The 23,796-nt window shown below is 38.3% G+C and overlaps 1 protein-coding gene across 39 annotated transcripts in view; it reads left to right on the forward strand.

Annotated features, from left to right (window-relative positions):
- Positions 1-23,796, forward strand: part of LOC105842996 (twitchin) — a 150,228-nt gene that overhangs the window by 26,600 nt on the left and 99,832 nt on the right. For 22 of the 39 annotated variants that reach the window (XM_062676513.1, XM_062676517.1, XM_062676548.1 and 19 more), the window contains exons 3-33: positions 7,966-8,105; positions 9,362-9,383; positions 11,038-11,200; positions 12,113-12,254; positions 13,122-13,257; positions 13,340-13,543; positions 13,621-13,922; positions 14,109-14,735; positions 14,907-15,079; positions 15,256-15,429; positions 15,842-16,096; positions 16,271-16,390; positions 16,533-16,985; positions 17,222-17,329; positions 17,421-17,534; positions 17,618-17,791; positions 17,873-17,986; positions 18,089-18,190; positions 18,274-18,372; positions 18,546-18,641; positions 19,514-19,606; positions 20,016-20,102; positions 20,366-20,452; positions 20,694-20,807; positions 20,937-21,032; positions 21,409-21,522; positions 21,656-21,724; positions 21,994-22,110; positions 22,753-22,857; positions 23,269-23,301; positions 23,683-23,745. In XM_062676513.1, the coding sequence (XP_062532497.1) occupies positions 7,966-8,105; positions 9,362-9,383; positions 11,038-11,200; positions 12,113-12,254; positions 13,122-13,257; positions 13,340-13,543; positions 13,621-13,922; positions 14,109-14,735; positions 14,907-15,079; positions 15,256-15,429; positions 15,842-16,096; positions 16,271-16,390; positions 16,533-16,985; positions 17,222-17,329; positions 17,421-17,534; positions 17,618-17,791; positions 17,873-17,986; positions 18,089-18,190; positions 18,274-18,372; positions 18,546-18,641; positions 19,514-19,606; positions 20,016-20,102; positions 20,366-20,452; positions 20,694-20,807; positions 20,937-21,032; positions 21,409-21,522; positions 21,656-21,724; positions 21,994-22,110; positions 22,753-22,857; positions 23,269-23,301; positions 23,683-23,745 (4,696 nt within the window). Of the gene's footprint in view, positions 1-7,965; positions 8,106-9,361; positions 9,384-11,037; positions 11,201-12,112; positions 12,255-13,121; positions 13,258-13,339; positions 13,544-13,620; positions 13,923-14,108; positions 14,736-14,906; positions 15,080-15,255; positions 15,430-15,841; positions 16,097-16,270; positions 16,391-16,532; positions 16,986-17,221; positions 17,330-17,420; positions 17,535-17,617; positions 17,792-17,872; positions 17,987-18,088; positions 18,191-18,273; positions 18,373-18,545; positions 18,642-19,513; positions 19,607-20,015; positions 20,103-20,365; positions 20,453-20,693; positions 20,808-20,936; positions 21,033-21,408; positions 21,523-21,655; positions 21,725-21,993; positions 22,111-22,752; positions 22,858-22,999; positions 23,038-23,268; positions 23,302-23,682; positions 23,746-23,796 lie in introns of those variants that run through there. The other 17 variants (XM_062676522.1, XM_062676530.1, XM_062676540.1 and 14 more) reach the window with 7 other exon arrangements.

The following is a 23,796-nucleotide window of genomic DNA, read 5'->3' on the forward strand; positions in this document are numbered from 1 at the left end:
GTTCATCGACAGTGCCTTTCCAGAGGTATTTTTTGCCACGTACCATCCGGCTATGGAATGAGCTCCCCTCCACGGTGTTTCTCGAGCGCTATGACATGTCCTTCTTCAAACGAGGTTTGTAGAGAGTATTAAGCGGTAGGCAGCGGCTCGACTCTGCTCCTGACATTGCTGAAGTCCATGGGCGACGATAACCACTCACCATCAGGTGGGCCGTATGCTAGTCTGCCTACAAGAGCAATAAAAAATATATTTTCTGGTAGTAGTTCTAAGCTGGTGTCTAAAACGTTGGATAGTTATATTTTTTGTTATTCGTGGCAATGTGAGCATGCCACCGCAGCCCCGTCTCTTACTATTGGGGAGCAGTTTAGCGTTCCGAATTGTTTGACAGACCCTAAGTACCGTCCTCGCCCTTAGGTACCGTCTGTTAAATTTCAAACGCATGATAGTTGATAAACTAAGCACAAGTTGCTTACCCGTAATCGTTACGCCCGCTTGTACCAAAAATATATGTATATAAAAATGTTTATATGACAATATAAAATGGTTAACTTTAATAAAATCGATATTATGTATGTATTAACACCCCTTTTCATGTATATACGTGTTTGTTTTCATGTATGTACCGAAATGGGAGCTGGTACAGATATTGGTTGCATTAATGGGTTGCACATTGTGATAAAAACATGGTTACCGTTACGATTGTTTTTCAAAAGTATTTGAATTATAAACAATCTTGTATTTTCTTAGGTTTTCGCGAGCCGTGATTAAGCCATAAAAGTACTGTATGGCTTAATCATGGGTTTTTTATTCTCATTATTGTAATTGTCAACAATTTCCCATAATTTTGCTTTATTTTATCTATAGGTCTATATCAATTAACGCGAATAAACATGTAGTTGTTTAATAAGAGCACAAAATTAAAACACTAGACGCCATCTGTTCAGATTTTCGGCATGCCAAAAATTCCCAACGGCCACAAGAATAGAAAAGTTAATGAACTTCTTTGCCATGATGCCGCGTGATTATTGGCTTAGGAATTTAGAAATATATTTAGGACTTTGGCTATCATCTACGATTTGTGTACGTGAACTGAAAGTTTGAATTTTTGTTAAAAAATTTAGTTTCTTAAATTTCGTTTGGTTTATGAATTCAGTAGTTTTTTTATACTACGCCATTATAGGAGAAAAAAAATTGTGCTTCGTGAATATTTTTTTTTTGTAATAATTTCCTGATAATTTGTTGAGAATTTTATCTTTCGTGACTTTTTTTGTAATAATTTCATGATGATCAGTCGAGTAGTTAAGATGTCAAACCGCAACTAGCAAAATAATAATATGTAATGTGTAATTTTAGATGACATTTGTTTTTCCTTAATTGTGAAAAAAAACAAAGACGGGAATACAATGGTTGTAGATACGGAACGTTTGATTTAATAGGTTTGCTCTATTGAAATTATACAGGAAGTAAACATGAAAACAGTAAACCGTAAAACAAAAACTGCGTCGATTTTTGTAAATTAAATTTCACTTAGAATTATTGTTACTGAAATCTTTTTCTGTTTCTTCCTACCTAGTCTCAGGTAGCGAATCGGAATCGCGACCCACTGAAAACATTCGACGAGAAACTCAATGGGCTGAGTCAAATCTTACCTTTATCGTAATAGTTCTATAGCAAAATACATCTCATAATGTTCAATTTGGTAAGATTTGTCGGCGAACGAATCGATTTGCTGGTGCTAGGGTGTCTTATGAGCTTGCACAGATATATATCGTACTGCCAACTTCTTGAAGCAATAACATTCCGATAGAGGCACCCGTCACGTGCGGACGTGCTCATCGTCCACTCGATCGCCCGGTCTTTGTTCGCCCGGCTTTTGTTAGCCCGGCCATTGTTCGCGCGGCCTGTGTTCGTGGTACATCTGCCGACTAAGTGCTCTTTCTGGAAGTTTTTATTTGTTTTGTTTCCTTTTGTTGTTTCTGTGTTTGTGGTACATCTGCCGACAAAGTGGTTTCCTGCAAGTATTTATTTGTTTTGTTTCTTTTCGTAATTTCTGTTTTGTTGTGCTTTTTCTTTGTCCTGTAGTAATCGCGCCGCATTGCCACCTGTGTTCAATAGAACCGCTCAGGTCCGAGTAGTTGGGGCCTCGCCGCAAGGCGAGTGTTTTCAAGACCCGGGGCCGCCCCACCTGGGTACTCAGCGATAATGGACGCTGTATTCGCGGAATTCCTCCGACTTCGCCACCCACAGCTCGCCTCAGAGTTTCTGGCCTTCAAGGCCAATCACACTGCGAGCCCTCTCGAGGACTCCGCCGCGCTCGCTGCTCCTGCGTCGCCTGTACCTGCGTGCAGAGCTTCTGCATTGAGCACCGCAGCCTCTGTCGTGCCTGCCGCTCCCGTGTCGCCTATACTGGCGAGAAAAGCTGCTGCGTCGTCCCCCGTGACTATCGTTTCAGCTGAGCGATCATCCGCGGCCTCCGTCGCGCCCTCTAAAACACCTACACTTGCTCGTAGGTCGCCTGCACCCGCCTCCTCGTGCTCCGACTCTGACTCGGACATGGAGGTCGACCTCGCCCCCGCCTCATCGACGGATGGATTCACCCTGGTACAGAAGGGTAAGAAGCGTGCCGCGGAGTCTCGAGCTCCCGCGGCCGCTAAAATTAGCAAAGCCGTGAACGCGTCGCGCCCCCGCCCTCAGACTCCCGTTGCGCCCCCAGCCCGTGCCACTCCGTCGCCGCGTCCGGTGGCACAAAATAAAACCCAGACCCCTCCCCCGGTTATCCTTCAGGAGAAGGCAGCTTGGGATCGAGTTTGCCTGGCCCTTAAGGCCAAAAATATAAATTTCACGAATGCCCGTAACCTCGCGAACGGCATTCAAATTAAGGTTCAAACACCCGACGACCATAGGGCCCTCTCTTCTTACCTCCGTAAGGAGCGTATAAGTTTCCATACGTATACGCTCCAGGAGGAGCGCGAACTCCGCGTTGTAATACGCGGAATCCCTAAAGAGTTAGATGTAGAGCTCGTAAAAGCCGACCTGTTAGAACAAGGCCTACCAGTGAATTCTGTGCACCGTATGCACACCGGTCGCGGTAGGGAGCCATATAATATGGTTCTAGTCGCTCTCCAGCCTACCCCCGAGGGTAAGAAAATCTTTAACACACAGACCGTCTGTAGGCTCTCTGGTATCGCTGTCGAAGCCCCCCATAAAAAAGGCACTCCTAGCCAGTGCCATAACTGTCAATTGTACGGGCACTCTTCCCGTAACTGTCACGCGCGCCCCCGATGTGTTAAGTGTTTGGGCGATCACGCCACGGCCCTCTGCGCTCGCGACCAAAAAACCGCGACGGAACCGCCTAGCTGCGTCCTGTGTCGAACACAGGGTCACCCCGCGAATTACCGTGGTTGCCCCCGAGCCCCTAAAATAAATCGCCGCGTCGCCCGCCAAAACCGCCTCCGAGCTTCCGGCCCAGACATCAAAGCCTCGGCACCCTCTGCGTCGCAGGCTAAGCCAGCGTTCGTTCCGGCGGCGGTGCCCAGTGTCTCGGCCTGGGCAAAACCGCTGCCGTACACGAACACGGCTACAACTCCCTCCTCCGCGATTCGTCCCGCCCCCGCGACTCGTCCCTCTCCCGCGACTTGCCCTCCGACCGCGTCCGAAAATCTCGCTTTAGCGATCGACTTCTTTCAGTCGATCAACTTTGAGCGCGTTAACGCTTTGGGCGACGCCATTCGCGCTGCCTCCACTGCACAACACTTTATCGCCGTTGTGCAGGAATACGCCGACGTATACGCGTCATTAAATACGTACGTCCTCCCCTCACTCCGCCGGTAATCAATGGCGTATATAAGTAGAATAAAGCCCCTATCCGTAACGATAGGATTTTTTAACGCTTACGGTCTCGCAAATCAACGTGATCAGGTTTCTGACTTTTTGCGTGACCACCAAATTGATATCTTTTTAGTGCAGGAGACCCTACTTAAGCCCGCGCGCCGTGACCCTAAAATCGCGAACTATAACATGGTCAGGAACGACAGGCTCTCTGCCCGTGGTGGTGGTACCGTCATTTACTATAGAAGAGCCCTGCATTGCGTCCCGCTCGATCCTCCCGCGCTCGCTAATATCGAAGCATCAGTGTGCCGAATCTCACTGACGGGACACGCGCCGATCGTTATCGCGTCCGTTTATCTTCCACCGGATAAGATCGTTCTAAGCAGTGATATCGAGGCGCTGCTCGGTATGGGGAGCTCTGTCATTCTGGCGGGCGACCTAAATTGTAAACACATCAGGTGGAACTCACACACCACAACCCCGAATGGCAGGCGGCTTGACGCGTTAGTCGATGATCTCGCCTTCGATATCGTCGCTCCGCTAACCCCGACTCACTATCCGCTAAATATCGCGCATCGCCCGGATATACTCGACATAGCGTTATTAAAAAACGTAACTCTGCGCTTACACTCGATCGAAGTAGTTTCAGAGTTAGATTCAGACCACCGTCCCGTCGTTATGAAGCTCGGTCGCGCTCCCGATTCCGTTCCCGTCACGAGGACTGTGGTGGATTGGCACACGCTGGGCATCAGCCTGGCTGAATCTGATCCACCATCGCTCCCGTTTAACCCGGACTCTATCCCGTCTCCTCAGGATACCGCTGAAGCCATAGACATCTTAACGTCACACATCACCTCGACATTAGATAGGTCATCGAAACAAGTTGTAGCGGAGGACTTCCTTCACCGCTTCAAATTGTCCGACGATATTAGGGAACTCCTTAGAGCTAAGAACGCCTCGATACGCGCCTACGACAGGTATCCTACCGCGGAAAATCGTATTCGAATGCGTGCCCTACAACGCGACGTAAAGTCTCGCATCGCCGAAGTCCGAGATGCCAGATGGTCTGATTTCTTAGAAGGACTCGCGCCCTCCCAAAGGTCTTACTACCGCTTAGCTCGTACTCTCAAATCGGATACGGTAGTAACTATGCCCCCCCTCGTAGGCCCCTCAGGCCGACTCGCGGCGTTCGATGATGACGAAAAAGCAGAGCTGCTGGCCGATACATTGCAAACCCAGTGCACGCCCAGCACTCAATCCGTGGACCCTGTTCATGTAGAATTAGTAGACAGTGAGGTAGAACGCAGAGCCTCCTTGCCACCATCGGATGCGTTACCACCCGTCACCCCGATAGAAGTTAAAGACTTGATCAAAGACCTACGTCCTCGCAAGGCTCCCGGTTCCGACTGTATATCTAACCGCGTTATTAAACTTCTACCCGTCCAACTCATCGTGATGTTGGCATCTATTTTCAATGCCGCTATGGCGAACTGTATCTTTCCCGCGGTGTGGAAAGAAGCGGACGTTATCGGCATACATAAATCCGGTAAACCAAAAAATCATCCGACGAGCTACCGCCCGATTAGCCTCCTCATGTCTCTAGGCAAACTGTATGAGCGTCTGCTCTACAAACGCCTCAGAGACTTCGTCTCATCCAAGGGCATTCTTATCGATGAACAATTCGGATTCCGTACAAATCACTCATGCGTTCAACAGGTGCACCGCCTCACGGAGCACATTCTTGTGGGGCTTAATCGACCAAAACCGTTATACACGGGAGCTCTCTTCTTCGACGTCGCAAAAGCGTTCGACAAAGTCTGGCACAATGGTTTGATTTTCAAACTATTCAACATGGGCGTGCCGGATAGTCTCGTGCTCATCATACGGGACTTCTTGTCGAACCGCTCTTTTCGATATCGAGTCGAGGGAACCCGCTCCTCCCCACGACCTCTCACAGCTGGAGTCCCGCAAGGCTCTGTCCTCTCACCCCTCCTATTTAGCTTATTCGTCAACGATATTCCCCGGTCGCCGCCGACCCATTTAGCTTTATTCGCCGACGACACGACTGTTTACTATTCTAGTAGAAATAAGTCCCTAATCGCGAAGAAGCTTCAGAGCGCAGCCCTAGCCCTAGGACAGTGGTTCCGAAAATGGCGCATAGACATCAACCCAGCGAAAAGTACTGCGGTGCTATTTCAGAGGGGAAGCTCCACACGGATTTCCTCCCGGATTAGGAGGAGGAATCTCACACCCCCGATTACTCTCTTTAGACAACCCATACCCTGGGCCAGGAAGGTCAAGTACCTGGGCGTTACCCTGGATGCATCGATGACATTCCGCCCGCATATAAAATCAGTCCGTGACCGTGCCGCGTTTATTCTCGGTAGACTCTACCCCATGATCTGTAAGCGGAGTAAAATGTCCCTTCGGAACAAGGTGACACTTTACAAAACTTGCATAAGGCCCGTCATGACTTACGCGAGTGTGGTGTTCGCTCACGCGGCCCGCACACACATAGACACCCTCCAATCCCTACAATCCCGCTTTTGCAGGTTAGCTGTCGGGGCTCCGTGGTTCGTGAGGAACGTTGACCTACACGACGACCTGGGCCTCGAATCAATTCGGAAATACATGAAGTCAGCGTCGGAACGATACTTCGATAAGGCTATGCGTCATGATAATCGCCTTATCGTTGCCGCCGCTGACTACTCCCCGAATCCTGATCATGCAGGAGCCAGTCACCGTCGACGCCCTAGACACGTCCTTACGGATCCATCAGATCCAATAACCTTTGCATTAGATGCGTTCAGCTCTAATACTAGGGGCAGGCTTAGGGACCCCGGTAACCGTACTCGTCGAACTCGACAAAGAGGTCGACGTGCAACCTAACCCATGCATCAGCCCGCTGAGTTTCTCGCCGGATCTTCTCAGCGGGTCGCGATTCCGATCCGGTAGTAGATTCATTCGCGAAACAATTGCTCTTGAGTTGTTAGGTCTCCTTCGGAGGCGCTCGGGCAGTTGTTAGCAAATCCCACCCCTCTTGGCTGAGCCTTTGCTCGCCCACCTGTCCTGGTGAAACTGGAAAGGCCTTCGGGCCACCAGTAAACTTTCAATCATAAAAAAAAAAAAAAAAAAAAAAAAAAATGAAGCAATAACGCGTTTCGGTTTGAAGGGGCAGCTGTTGCCTTGTAAAACTGTCGCTTAGAACTCATGTCTCAACTGTTGGTGGTCCATTTACGTTGTTGATATCTATGGGTTCCAGTTGACAGACCGTGAACACGTCCATCCATCGAAGTAAAAAATAAATAACGAACAATATTTTTAAATTAATTAATCGAATAATCTTGATATATTTAAATTAAAATTTTAAATTAATTAATCGAATAATCTTGATATATTTAAATTAAAATTTTAAATTAATTAATCGAATATTCTTAATATTTTTACATTACAATTATAAGTACCCTAATGAAACGAACAGAGAGTTGATCTTGAAACGAAATATCTTCAAGATATCATGACGTTTCAAGGAAGTCCAGATGGGGTATTACATATGTAGCTCTGGTGAATAGATGTTACCTTTCTTATTGATTATTTGGCAACGTAGTCCGAGAGAGTTTCAACTGCATAATTAAGAGATTCTGTACAATAACGATAATAGAAACAGCAATACAGTTTAAAAGTAGAGTTAAACCTGGATTGTATTATATGACGGCTGGTACATCTTTCGAAAGGAAATGTTCAAAAATCTTATATCAAAATCTTACATTAATTTCGCCGATTAAATTTGAGGTATTTGATTTATTTTAGAGTTGTTTACGTCTTTTGAATTACGAGCTATTTTATATTACTCTTCGTCTTCTTATTGACGTGACATATTACAGACATGATATTTTTATCTTAATTTCGATTAAATAACTTATATCTAATTAAATACCTCCTGTTGGTTCGGTTTTCTATTGCTTTAAAAACTGAGGCCATATATAGAACTAATATAGCCCTCCAAAAGGCCTCGTGCGAAAACTCAATACCACAATCGAGCTGTTCATCGATTGAGAAACGTTTTATTAAATTAAATCCTTTTCTTTGACTCAAACTCGTGTTCATTGAATTTAAGCTCTATCTCTTTGTATCAAGGATCCAAAGCATCGCCAACAACAAATTCCTGGTGGTGCTCGAATTGGATGATGTGATCGAGACCGATGCGGGGCTTTACAAAGTTAAGGCCAAAAATAAGATGGGCGAGGTGGCCGCATCCATCAACCTTAATTTTAGCCGTGAGTATATTATCTTATTCGTATATCTAATAACTGTTATTCATTGAATATTCTTAAATGAACCAGCGCAGCAACATCTTGCTTATTTCTGCAGCAAGCCATTAACGAGTTCCTATGAAGTGGTGAGACAACTGCTATTCTTGTCGAATAGTTTTCGATTTCAAATCAAGCGTCTATAAGCTCCTATACTACTACAACAGAAGACCGTGAACTCTTTAATTATCGAAGCCAATAAAAAGTATATTAGAACGACAAACATTTGGCCAACAATATGTCAAATCCGAAAACATTGGTCAAAACATTTGTCCCGTAACCGTATACTGGGCCAATAAAAATAATGCCTACACAAATAACGGGGTTAGTCATCGACCGAAATACATGCGTGAAAAAAATTATTAAACACCGTAACCCACGCTTAGGGTTCGAGCCAAGCTGTACATTTTGGCAGTAAAATGGTGGTTTGAAGTCGCGGTGACGGTAATACCGACGAAACCATGTCATAATGTAAACAATGTAGCTATTGTACTTCATGAGTAATTCACTAGGGCTAGCTCCGAAATATTTCTTTAAAAAGAATGGGGAAAAAGCTTTTCCTCCAGTGGCGAATCCTCACTTTTGAGTATCGTGACGTTCACAATTATTATCATGATACAACCAGTAGCATTTTTAATGAATGCTTTCTCTAAAGATGGAAATTGCAAAGAAAACTTTCTTAGAGTTATAATCTCAGGGTCGGTACATTAATGCTTGAAAAACCTTGAGCCAATTCTCATTCCAGCAAATTTATATTAAATAAACTGTTTGTTAATTACATGCTTTCTTAATATTATAAACCGAAGCCCTATCAGTGATTAGTTCAAAGCAGGTAGCTATGTATGTTTAAATCTTAAATTTATTTTCCATCCAATAAAAACATTCAAGAGAGCAGTAGTTTATTTTCAAAGTTATCACCGAGCCGTTTGTTTACATCTGCTCGATGTTTCGCCAATCATTAAATGCCAAACAGAATTATCTGTTAGATTTCTTCTATCATGAATTACTTTCACGACTATAAATTCAATAGTCAGAAATCGTTTAGCAGCTATTTTGAGTGTTCTATCAATGTCTGTTAAATTATTCACTCGATTGGTTTGTTTCAAGATTACAATAGATTGTAATAGCAAAGGGCTTACTAAAATAACCGTCTCATTTATTGTTCGTCAACTGCTATTTTTAAAGGTTGATTAATAGTTTTCTTTTTTTTTTACGTTTTTCAGCCGCTGACGAAGAGAAACAGAAGTGAGTGTTTTATTTTTTTGATGCAATTTTTTTTTTATGTTTACCTTTTATAGAAAATAGGAAAATCGTGAAGGTGTACATAAAATTGATCGAATATGTCTTAAAATTTAAAAAAAAAATATATATAAAGGTTTTATCGGATGTAATATATCCAACTAACAGATCCTTAACACAATGCGATGCAGTCAGCATGTGGAGTCAACTTATTTTAACTCCACTATAAAATATATATTATATATTGAGCTGGATTTGGGCCTTTTCTAGCCACGCTAAGTTATTCTGACTGTAATTTCCTGTTAATCTACAAGTTCACAAATTAATGTCCTCCATAATATCTCGAATATCGACTATATTGTCCTTTTCTTTCGCCTGCAAATCGCTATTTTAGATACACAAGATCTGACAATTTGTGTTTTAACTTTTTATGTAGAACATTTCACACTATAATTGGTTATAATTTTTGATATCTATATTATATTACCGACGCCGGAGAAAATATTTCTTTAAATTTTGTCCAAAAACTTAAAAAAAAAAAAAAACTACACACGGATCCCTATTAAAGTGATTTTAACTAACAGTAAATCCAACTGTATTTATAAGTATATAGATACTAGCTGGCCCGGCAAATGTTGTTTTGCCACATAATTTATTTCTAGGAAAGATAAATTAATTGTAAATCTTAACCATTCTTGAATCCACCTGTAGGTACACAGAAAATTTCATTAAAATCGGTCTAGCCGTTTAGGAGGAGTTCAGTGACAAACATACGCACAGAAGAAATATATATATTAAAATAGTGCCAATATCTTTTATATAAAATTCTCGTGTCACAATGTTAGTTACCTACCATACTCCTCTGAAACGGTTTGACCGATTTTTATGAAATTTTATATGCATGTTCAGTAGGTCTGAGAATCGGCTACTATCTATTTTTCATACCCCTAAGTGATTAGGGCTGTCCACCCCTAACATTTATTTTTTATTTTTTGGACAATTTTTTTTGTTATAATGAGGCATTACGTGGTCGAATGAGGTTTTGTTATTTTTACATTCCCTCATCGATCACAGCGCTACATGCCTCTTTCACTCATTTACCACATCCTTACACACTTACAATAAGTTAGTTTTTTTTTCTACACTAGAAATTCCCTAGAAATCTTATATATGGCAAAACAATGTTTGCCGGGTCAGCTAGTCTTTTATATAAAATTCTCGTGTCACAATGTTAGTTACCATACTCCTCTGAAACGGTTTGACCGATTTTTATGAAATTTTATATGCATGTTCAGTAGGTCTGAGAATCGGCTACTATCTGTTTTTCATACCCCTAAGTGATTAGGGCTGTCCACCCCTAACATTTATTTTTTATTTTTTGGACAATTTTTTTTTGTTATAATGAGGCATTACGTGGTCGAATGAGGTTTTGTTATTTTTACATTCCCTCATCGATCACAGCGCTACATGCCTGTTACACTCATTTACCACATCCTTACACGCTTACAATAAGTTAGTTTTTTTTTCTACACTAAAAATTCCCTAGAAATCTTATAAATGGCAAAATAACGTTTGCCAGGTCAGCTAGTAATACTATAGAATCTTGTTTTAAGTCAATCTTGTACGTATGCTGTTGTCAAAGTAAAGTTAATGTTTCTAGACAACCGGACGGTAAAGCGCCAACGTTCGCGCGTAAACCGGCCATCAGACAAGAAGACGATGGCAAACGGTTGATATTCGAGTGCCGCATTGAGGCTGAGCCTGTACCCGGCGTGACCTGGTTCCACAATGCCGTGGAAGTAAAACCCGGAGCAAGACATAAGGTAAACAATCAAAGACACATTGAAAACAAGGTAAAACCGAAAATCTTTAAAATAATATCTGAAATAAACTTGCTAATTTTCCACGGGTACAACTATATTATGGTATTTTAGTGAAGAATTATGTGATAGCCGTTATTAACCAACCGATAGACACAGCCCATTGAGCTTCTCACTTACACGCTAGGGTGAAGCTGAAATAGCCTCTTAAGGCATAAGTAGGAAAAAAAAAGGTATTAACCAAAGTTCCTTTAAATGATTCAAATTCTAAATATAATGCTTATAATACGCAAAAGGTAGGGCACATGCCTAATCCAACATCGAAGAACTTACTCTTACATCTGATGAAGATAATTCAAAAAGTCCTTATAAATGTAGCGGGTTCGAATGATTATCTTCAGTGTCCTAGTTTTAAAAGTAATTAAAGATGACCTTGACCTCGATCCAGTTGGCTAGGAGCGATGCCAGGTGTCTTGGTGTGCGGTAACCTTGCGTCCTATATTTGTCCTAGCAATGGATTTGAGGTATTTTAAAAATGCAATCTTATTTAAATTAGACTTCCTTCTGAAGCTACTTAGCCCCAGTACAGTAAATTTATTTAAAGCAGCCCCCTCCTTGCGTCGATAATCCTCAATGCTGAGGGTCGTGAACTCGTGAGGCTTTCTTGGGAAAATACACATGGTGGGACCCCGCGTCCTTCCATGGCAATGCTTTTGGAAGAGATTTAGTTCTTCGAGGCCGCTGAAGCCTTATTTGGGTCCGGCTAATTAACCGCTGTCGGACATTCGGCGTTGACTGTTTTGTGGTGAGAAGGTCGGACACCAACTCAACCCTCCTCTTTTCTAATCCGGGCTTGGGACCGGCATTGGCAGAACTATTTAAAGCATAAGGATTATTGAATGTTAAATTTTGCAGTTGACAGTAAGCAAGGAAGGCAAATCGTACTATGCCTCGTTGGAAATCAACAATGTAACCGTTGAAGATGCCGGGAAGTACAAGGTTACAGCTAAAAACGAACTCGGCGAAAGCAACGCCACGATCAGCTTAAATTTCGACAGTAAGTATGATAACAGTCATTCTGTAATACATACAAAAAATGGTCAAATGAAATAAAATTTATTTTTATTTACATTATCAAGTAAAACTCTGAAGAAAAATAGGGCTTCGGTTGTTTAACAATGTATGTTTTACTGTGTGGTCCTAATATTCGTATTAGATGTAAACATGTGTCGCTACGACCGTAGATATTGCAGCATAGCTTGTATAATTATTAATGTCATCAACTAATTCCCCCAAAATCGTTTGTACTCTACATTCACACTATTTCGATTTAAGATGTTTTCTTATATCGTTATTTGGCTAACTGTTCAATTATATTATAATTTATTAAGAACACACAAGCACAAATACCATATACACACAACATGCACACTACACACGGCTTCATTAACATAAAATACTTGTATGTTCTTGTGCACGAAATTTATTTTGAAACAAAATTATACATTTATCTTTCGTAAATTATCATTTTGTTATTTACGGTAGTTCTTACGCTATAACTGTGCTTCTATTAACACAACACCCTGCGATTATTTAGTAGTTAGAGACCGTCTTACAATCTTTTTGCTTTGCAAAGGCACTATTAAAACATTAACTGGAGCAACTGAAATGCGTACTATTTTAGACTGAATGTAGAAAGGAGAAAACGCACATAATCCAAAATATTTATGTATATTTATTTTACTATACCATTATATATTTTCTTAAATCCTGAATTAACTCTGCGTATCTTAAAATAATAATAAAATACACGATTCTTAAAGAAAACATCTTAAATATGGCACGTAACATACGAATACAGCTGCAAATCTTCACGTAGTCGATTTAAAATAAATGGATGTTAATAAGTGGATTAATGAAATAGGCGACGAAGCGCCCGTACCTGAGGACTTTATCAAACCAACGTTCACGGAAAGACCGGTCATCAGGCAATCGGACGATGGTACCAAAATCACATTCGAATGCAGATGTGTTGGCAAACCGAAACCAACCATAGCCTGGTAAGCAACGTTTTGAATAAATAATCAATTATTTATTCATCAGTAAAGCGTTCCATTAAACAAAATTCGCCTTCAAAAACAGGTACCATGGCAAAAAAATGATAAAAGAAAGTAGCAGATATAAAATAACGTTAGAAGAGGATCAAACTCTGTATCACATGGCACGACTCGAAATCATAGGCGTAGAGAATTCGGACAGGGGAGAATATAGGGCTTTAGCGAAAAACAAGCATGGTGAAGGTGTAGCGAAAATAAATCTAAATTTCGAAGGAGGAGATAAACCTAAGTAAGGACATTAGTTTACTTTGATAAATTGTTGAAGTCGACGTTAGGAAAATCCTTTAACTTTTGTATTTCAAACAGAATCCCCGATGGTAAAGCACCAAGGTTCCCTAAAAAGCCTACGATAAGACAAGAAGGGGACTTATTGATAATGGAATGTGTGCTTGAGGCTTATCCAGTCCCAGACATCACATGGTTTCATGGAGACAGAGAAATTAAAGACGGTCCAAAAATGAAGATGTCTAGAAAAGCAACTGGAAAAGATACATTTAATTTAACACTAGAAATTTTGAGTCCTTCTAAAGAAGACGGGGGAAACTATAGGTGTAATGCCTTCAACTTGTTTGGTGAGAGCAATGCCAACATTGCTCTAAATTTCCAAGGTAAAACAAAATGTAATGTAAATTAAAATATTCACTTGAATCCTGTAAACAGAGTTAGTTATCTGGTTACGTACGCATTCAGTAGCAGAAGCATGTTTCGCTTTCAGCTTAAGAGCAGCATGGTGCTTAAGTTGATTTTAAAATCGTAAGTATTAAATACTCTAAGTTAATCCGTTATTTATTTAGGTGGGGATGATGAGAACGGTTTCGCACCGTCGTTCGTGGAGAAACCCCGAATCATTCCCAATGAAGATGGTACACTCATTACGATGCGTTGTGTCTGCAAAGCCAAGCCGGCGGCCGAAGTATCGTGGTACAGGGGCACGACGGTCATCAAGGCTAGTAGTAAAATTGAAATCAAATCTAGTAAAATTGAAGAGGATGTTTATGAACTGTTCTTGCTTTTAACAAATCCGACGGCAGCGGATGGTGGCGCTTACCGCTGTCATGTCAAGAATGAATTTGGTGAAAGCAATGCTAATATCAATTTGAACATCGAAGCCGAACCCGAACCGGAGGGAGAAGGCCCGACGTTTGTCGAGAAACCTACCATTCAGTCCAAAGACAACGGCAAATTAGTCATAATGGGATGCAAGGTCAAAGCTAGCCCGAGACCGACTATCGTGTGGTACCACGAGGGTAAAGAAATCAAGGAATCATCGAAAATTAAGACCAGGATTGAAGTACATGAAGACATTTACACAATTATCCTAGAACTTATCGATCCTGGCATCGAAGACTCCGGATTGTATAAATGCAATATCAAAAATGAACTTGGAGAGCTCAATGCGAATTTAACGCTCAATATTGAAAGTAAGTTTACCAAATTGTTTATTTAAAGTCGTCAAACGATATGAAAAATAGTGTTTTTATCGCGATAATAGTAGAAAATTTATTTGGTGAATATCCTATTTTTAAAATTTGTTTATCCAACCAAAATAAAATTAAGCTTATCTATAATACTGTAACAATTTGTATTTGCAGTCATTCCAGTTATCAAGGAAAAGCCAAAGATCATTAAGATAGTTAAGAAGAAGACTGTTATTGTTGAATGTAAAGTATTAAGTAAATTTGCACCTCAATGTACTTGGTTCAAAGAAGCCAGTGCTGTCAAAGAAGACTCTAGGCATACTGTGCTAATTGAACCTGTGAGAGAGGTGAGTATTCATTTCAATCGCATTAACGATTAATTGCGACTGTATAATTGTAGCTATTGAAAGTAATAATATATTAGTCAATTGGTTAATTTAAAACACCTTCAGTTAAAATAAACATTTTAGTAGTTTAGTTTATTTCAGCTCACGATTAAAACTTCGATAATTGATGTTTTCAGGGTGAATTCGCAGTCAAATTGGAAATCTCAAACGTTTCACAAACCGACAAGGGTTCGTATAAACTCGTTGCTAAGAACGAGAAAGGTGAGGCCACATCGCAACAAGTTGAAATCACAGAGATTCCTGAGGAGAAAGGAGAAAAGCCTCATATCATCAAACACCTCAGGAGCTTGGTAACTATTAATGATATAAAATACCAAAATTAATATTGATTGTATTATTGTCTAACAAAGAAGTAGTTTTAAGTAGAACTGACAATAGAATGAATTTATAGGACTATTACAATGGAAATACATGTATATTTTTTGACTTCGTCGCACCCGACGTAACTGCCCCTGGCATTGCTGACGTCCATGAGTGACGGTAACCACTCACCATCAGGTGGACCGTATGCTCGTCTGCCTATACGGCAATAAAATAAAATAAAAACCCTAAATTGTAATGATTGTGAATACACATCGACTTCGTTCATACTTCTATACAAAATATTAAGTGTATAGAAGATAATATATTTACTGTAGGGAGCGATCATAAAAAGAGACAAAAATAGTAGTAGTGACTTAAGTATTTTAATTGTTTTAACAGGCTAGAAAAGAAAACGAGGAAGCTGAATTTATCGCCGTCCTCAAAACATCAGATCAGTCATGTCGATGCACTTGGTACAAAAACTCCACCGTCATCAGAGATACATCTGAAGTGAACACATCTTTTGATGGTACCAACGCTAGACTCATCATTAGAAAGGTTTCTTCGAAATACGTTGCCAACTACAGAGTTGTGATTAAGAACGAATACGGCGAAGACGAATCTAGCGCAGATTTGACTATTGTTGATGAAAAGGTATTATTATAATTTATCAAAGATTAATGTACTGTAAATCATGACTATAAATCACTTCCTTCAAAACATTTTTTTATTTGTAAAAGATGCTTGGGTGGTCTGCCAGCTACCAAAAAAATATTTGGTAACTAGTTTAGGTCAAATAAAAAAATACGTAAATATGAAATATTACAGAAAAAGAAAAAGGAGGAGGAAGAAGAAGAAATCACTGTTATCGAAGAGTCTGAAGAAGAAATGTCGATCGTGGAAGAGAAATCAATAATTGAAGAAAACCACGTAGATGAAAAGAAAAAGGTTAGTAAAATAATAAGAATATTAAAATATTTAAAGAGAAAGAATTCAAACTTCCTCATCCTTTAAGCATCCTTTTTTATCAATCACTTAAATAAAATTTTAAGCTTGGTAGTGTTTGAATTACTTACATTTTGTATTTCAGAACGAAGAAATAAGAAAGAAAGAAGAAGAAAAAACGACAATTGAAGAAAAGAAAACGGCATCCAAAAAAGTGACTAAGAAAGGACAAATTACAATAGAAAATAACCAAGAGGAAATGGAGATTGAATCTAAAAAGGCTGACTCTAAAGTTGAATCCAAGAAAATTGAGACCAAAAAGGAAGAAATAAGAAAAGCAGAATTAGAAGCCGAAGAGGCCAAAAAAAATATCGAAAAGAAAACAAACAAGACTGAGGAAGAGAAGAAAGCTCTACTTGAAAAACTTGAGAAAAAGAAGCCTGAACCTGAGCCTGAGAAAAAGATTGAAGGTATTCCTAAGCTGAAATCGGTGAAACCCAAGGAAGAACCTGTCGAAACCAAAAAGGAGGTATCTAAAAAATCCACAGAAGAAAAGAAAAAAGTGGTTAAAAAGAAGGTTGTTGCTAAAAAAGAGGAGGTAAGTAGTTTGTTTGTTTTAATGCTAATGTACAAAGCTTCCATGTCAATATAAACTGAACATCACGAATCTGTGTTCAATTGATATATTTAGAAAATTACATGTTGTACCTAATATTTTTAGAAACTATGTAGGTTTAGACCATGTCCTCATTTTATTTATCCCGAATAGTAAGTACCATATAACTCTAGTTTGTGTGTTGTGTTAAAATGTGCTAAAATAAACTTGGGTGTTAGGATGAAATCGAGTTCGTCGATGATTACGAGCGTCCAGTTCTGGAGAAATATGAAAAGATTACACCGACCCCTCTTGCTAAAAAAGCAAAACAGGATGACACACCAAAGGTAAACACTACACAACAAACACTATACACATACCATTTATGAAAACCTCGAATTTAAAAAAATTAATACCTACCTATTAAAATCGGTTTAGGGTAAACGCGCATCAGTTTCGGAAAGCGTTAAAAGTGAACAATTCAGTGAAGATGAACCTTCTATTGCTGAACCGACCCCTGAGAAAAAAACCAAGGTTGAATTTAACGATAAGGTATGAATAACGAAAACTTAAATTATTTATATTTCGATATAAATCCATTAAAAAATAAATATAAAAAAATAACGTCAAATTAGGTCGACGAAGACAAGGCTGAGCCTAGGAGATCAAGTATTAAAAAAGGCATTCCCAAACCAGAGGAGCCGGTAGATGAACTAACAAACATCAAATTATCAAAAAAACCATCTAAACAAATCGAGGAACCGCTTGAAGAACCACAAGTAGCTAAAACAAAAAAACCAGTCCGAAAGGTAATGATTAATTCGCTAGTCAAATCAGTTCGCTATTATTGAAAAATACAATCTTGTAACAATAAAACAAAATATTTATAGCCGGGTGACACTGACGAATTCATTGACGATTACGAACGGCCAGAGTTGGAGAAATACGATAAACTGACGCCAACTCCTTTAGATAAAACCAAAAAAGTGAACGGAGTTGATGAGGTAACGGAATCCAGTATAATGTTAATCAAATTGAAAATAACAATTAAAGTAGTCTGGAGTTTATTAGTAAATATTTGCAATTTAACGTGTAAATAATTGTAGGCTGATTCGAAATTCGTGGACGATTACGAAAAGCCCGAACTTGAGAAATACGAAAAAGTAGCACCAACACCCAAAGACAAACGTCGAACTAGTGATACACAGGTATATTCATTTATACAAATATTCATGGGCTAATAAATATTACCATGACAAAATTACTTTTTTTAAATAAAACTTTGCTTTAGGACGATGTGGATATGATGAAGGGTAAAATTAAACCAAAAGAGAAAGAAGAAGAACCGGAAATGCCTACACTACGCAAACGTCCTGTCCAAAAAGACAAGGTAGTGAATACAAAACTAAAATTCTTCAAGATTCCTATTCTTTAATTTCTTCAAAGTTCACTTTAGTAAAACTCTTTAATACGTAATTCCTCTATTTATTTCGAAATAACCCTTAAAATTTTCATTTTATCTGGAACTTGTACCCTTAAAAACATAATTAAATTGTACATTAGGAGCAAGAACCAAAACCAGAGGAGAAACCTAAAACAAAATCCATTAAAAAGGATGAACCGGAAACCAAAAAACGACCCTCACTCAAAAAGAAGGAGGTATACACTCTACATATTCTTACACTTAACAGTTTGAGAGTACATAACAGTTTTAAAACTATCTCACATAACACAAAACGAATAACGACTTCATAATATTCGCACATTCTCGCGTATTTGAGGCACGCTGTTCCTAATTGCGCTGCTAAAAATTGTATTTTTCTATTTTGACCGCTCAACATTCAGAGTAAGTATTAATAAGAAATTTCGCTTATGATGATTGCACGAATGAGGCTGTAAAATGGTTTATTTCGTTTTTTGAAGTTGATGGTTAGTAAATCTTTGTGGTAAGTACTCTTGTGTTTGAAATGCTTAATGCAATTAATTAATTCTTCTGCAATGAAAATACAACAAAAAGTTGTCTGACCGAGAAATCGGTCTCTAATTAATTTACTCACAGTTTGATTTATTCACTCTGTAACCAAACTGTTAAATAACAAATAAAGTAATAAAGATAATTTAATTTTCTTCTATTCGAAATCTAGACCCACCTATTTTATACAGTGTGTAAAGACAACATTCTCTAAGCCGAAACGGTAATGAACTAAGAGTCTAAATTGAATTAAATACAATATTTACTTACTAAGCAGAACATAAATACTTGTAGTTCCAGTAGGTTCAAATTTTTCTGAACCAAAAAACTAAGACACCTGAAAGCAGACCGCCATTTTGTCTCAAGGCGATTCCCGCGCATTTGTTGATTTTTAACCATCTACGTTCAATTAGACTATATCTAGAACACCAGTTCCTCCTGTCTTCGCTTTAGGGACCACTTTACACCCTGTATACACAGAATAACATACATTATTTGTCTATTTTTATCAACCGAATCTTTAAACTACGAATCATGCTGACACTCAAACATTTCAAAGGTTGTCGAGGAAGAGTTCGTCGACGATTACGAAAGACCAGTCCTCGAGAAATACGAGAAAATCACACCCACACCACTCGAGAAAAAGAAAAAGGTACACTGAACTACATCACGTAATTTATATACATATATATTTTTATGCTTGACACTAATTGACTTATATAGCCATATTACGTATAGATTAAATTTAACCATTTCTGTGAATTATACTATCATGAATTGGGTAAACAGTTTCACTGCTTAAGATAGACTTTTTTGAAAATGATTTGAATTTATAAACTTTTGTAGAAGAGCGGTGGTAGATTGAGCAAAGCTTCTTGCTAGGGCTATTTAATTGTTAGCAGTTCTCTCAGGTTGAGCCCATGATCTCACGTACATGTTTGCGCCGGTTAGGTAGGAAACAAAAACTTGAAGAATTAATCTAAACTATTTTATTTTTCTTTCGTCGCTCTAAATCAAAACGTGTTAAAACACGTTGCACTCAAACAACTCAAATTCATCAGGAGGATAAGAAAGCAGAAGAAGAAACACAGTCCACCACGGCAACTAGGCGACGTTCTGTCAAAGACAAAGAGAGTGCTAAACCAGAGGTATCAATATAATTTCATTACTATGAAGAGGTTTAACTCACATTAAATACATAAGAAAATGCGTTCGAGCCAGAAATTAAACATTAATTGAATTATCAACATAGGTATTACGGTTAGAGTAGAAGTTAGAAGGAGAATTAAAAACAATATGTACATTTAATAACATCTTATAAGATTACTAGTTTATCGTAATCAGTAATTTCTTAGCCATTTTACTGTACCGAGACGTATTCGTTTGCATTTAAAGAATACATTCTTATCAGGAGGACAAAAAACCAGATGAAGAAACGCCTTCCGCAACAGCGACTAGGCGGCGATCTGTCAAAGACAAAGACAATGACAAACCAGAGGTATCAATACAATCTAATTATAACTAAGAAAAGGTTAATCTCATAGTTAATAGATAATAATAGACAATGGATCCATTAATGAAGAGATTTATTTATTTATCGATACACTTTGTAGAGTAAGAGTATATTAAAAAAAAAACACAGTAGGCACTTCTGAGTTATTTGGACATTATCAACTATTAATCTTCATCAGAATTTTTTTTATTTTGCATTTATTATCTATGTCAAATACCTTTTATAGCCTATGGATGTTGATGAAAACTTCAGCATTACCAAACCTAAGACTCCGGCTAAGCCTGGACAAGAACCTGAAACATCACTTACACACAAAACACCGGCTGAAATTAAGCCTACGGTTTGTACACATAACTTATTTATATTTTTAATTATAAAGCATATACTTATAGTTTTCACTAAGCTTTAAAAACTGCGCATCATTGCTTATATTGTTATATATTAATGAAGTAATAAAAAAAAACTTTAGGAAGACGAGGCTGAAGCCAAACTCCACGTTAAGAAACCAGAGATCATTGAAGAAAAAACACTTAAGAGACCTTCACCTAAAGATAAAGAACCTAAGGTACACTATTTCACATGATTTAACCCAAAATATTTTAAATGAATTTCAAGGAAATAAAACTCTTTCTAACCTTACTTTACATGAATACAATATTACTTAATTTTTATTCCACTGAACAAGAAAGAACAATAACTGTGTCCTATTCTAAACCAGAAAATACCATTCGCACTACTACTATATATACTACTATACTATACTTGAGTCTAAGTGTTCATCTTTAGCCGAATGAATTTATCTATATATTTCTTCTCTTTCTCTCTCTCTAAAAATTAGCGTATTATATCAAATGATTGACAATTTGTGATATAATATAATCTTTCTTTAAACTTGGGATCGTGACCTCTACCAAATTTTAACACTTATTCTGGGATGTTAGGAAGACGACACAGAGGAGGCTGTCAGTCTCAGCAAACCGCGCAAAAAGACAAGCACGACTGCTCCCGAAGAGGCGCAGCTCACACAAAAGACTCCTGCTAAGAAAAAACTAACGGTACTTAATATGCACTCAACTATATGCTTATAATTTTAAACTTGTTGTACGAAACTGAAGCAATCGTGAACGGTTTGATGCTGTTAAAAATTATGAATACAATTGGCTTAAGCGCTATGTTCAAATTTCTTAGGAGGGTGCTGAAGCAGCAACGTTAAAGGTCAAAAAACCTGCTGTTGTCAAGAAAGATGACGACCAAGAGGTAGCGAGTGATAAAATGCTTTGCTACTCCACAGCAGTGGTCTTAAAAGTTTTAATCGTAACTTTAGATGTTGTAGATGCAAAAGCACAAAATAAGGAGTTGTATCATGTCACTAAAATAAAGAATTTCGGTAGATTAGAATAAATGCATGTTTTAAAAATATCAGAACTGATTTGTGAGGCAAACGTAGTCTAATTATAGTTAAGTAACGGCTTAAAATGCATTATCTAACCATGCTCACAAAATTTAATGCTTTGGTTGATTCTTAGGAGATACCGAAGGTACAAGGTGGTAAATTCGAAATGCCACAACTTAAGAAAACGGTCAAGAAGAAAACAGATGAGCCTAAAAAAGCTACTGTTGATGGCAAACTCAATTCTGATGGGGTAAACATTGTTTACGGTATTGTGGTGTAGCTTCGTGGCGTCCCTATCTCTTTTCAAAACTTCCTTCCAAATGTACAAATTTCTATACTATACACACAAAATATCCACATATCGAAACAGACAAATGTAAAATTGGAATACTGAAACTCATTTATAGTGAATTTTATGAATAAATATACCCATCGGCATTTTATGCTATTTTTAATAAATACTTTTCCAAGACTTGTACATTTGCAATCAGAACACTGTGTAAAATATTTTCTGCGTTCATCCCTTCGTAGGGGTTCTTTTTATGTTCTTCAGTATCTGTGTCAGTTGTCCTAAAATGTTTTGCCACGAGTCGCATGTTGCATGTTTATATGTGCTTTATATGTTTCTTTTATTTTAAATTTGAAAGGCTAGCAGTTGGACGTCCCTACATAGTACACACTATGAAGGTATCCAGACACATTAATATTACGCCAAAGGTAAAATTAGCATCTTTCTCAAGGTATTAAAACAGAATTTAGTCCGAGTTATTTATCAGTAAATCCTTCTCGTTTACCTACGTCCAACTACAAGATTAACTAAAATATTAATCTCACGATAAATTACCTTTTTCATTTTATTATTTTTCTCATACAATGCTTTAAACATCAACAGTATGAGCTTGACTTTGTGGATGACTATGAGAGGCCTGTACTGGAGAAATATGAAAAGATTAGCCCGACACCGATTGTCAGGGAGAAGAAAGAAAAAGAAACCAAGGTAAGAAAACAAGAATAAAAAGGCGAAAATATTTCCGTGACAACGATACTTTTCAAAATTTTGGATTCTAGTGAGATAGCTATTTATATACAGAAGTTGATAAAAAAGGGAATATTAAAGATGATTTAAATGAAACAGGTGGCAATGTCTGCACAACAAGCACAGCATCTCGAAGTAAAGGTAGAATTTGTCCCCTAAACTCAATAGGCATGTCAAATTAAAATTGTAAAGCATTCAAGACCTTATTCCAAAATCTGATACTTAAAATGGAATATGATATTGAATATTAAACATTTTCCATCTTGTGAATACCATTGTCCTTATGTGAACTCCATTGTAAATTTTCCACTGTTTGTGAATTATTTTCGTTTGAATTGCTGTGTTAATAAATCTGTGTTTTGTTTTCTTTAGACTGAAAGCAGAAGAACTTCGATTCAAAGCGAGGTTTGTATTATTATTCCCCTTACTTTTTTTAGTTTAGTGTTATTTCCTAAATGCTTGTAAATAAATTAATCAATAAAACATATTTTTACTGTAAGAAGCTTTTAAACTATCATGACTTAATCAGCCATTGGGAAAGCAGTTTCGCCACTGAGAATAATGGACAAGCTGCCTTAGTTCCAAATATATATATGAAACAGAAACACACAAAAACCCGTAACTTAATTAACAAGATAACTCTATTGCTATATAATAAACCAATGAATTCCAGCAGGCCTAATTAATATGTCAGAGATGCCTCATCGCGTTAACTTTAAGCTTCATATGAGATTAGTGTTCTGGAATTTGTGATATTTCATTTAACATTTTTTTTTATATTCAAAGGTTAAGGAAGAAACAAAATCAGAAAGTCGAAGAAGTTCTATCATCGAAAACAAAGCTGTTAAGGTATGATCTATTAGCAACATGAGCATTACTAGTGGTCGTTGGATTTTGTTG

The sequence above is a fragment of the Bombyx mori genome, chromosome 27, assembly GCF_030269925.1.
Source record: "Bombyx mori chromosome 27, ASM3026992v2".
Lineage (NCBI taxonomy): Eukaryota > Metazoa > Arthropoda > Insecta > Lepidoptera > Bombycidae > Bombyx > Bombyx mori.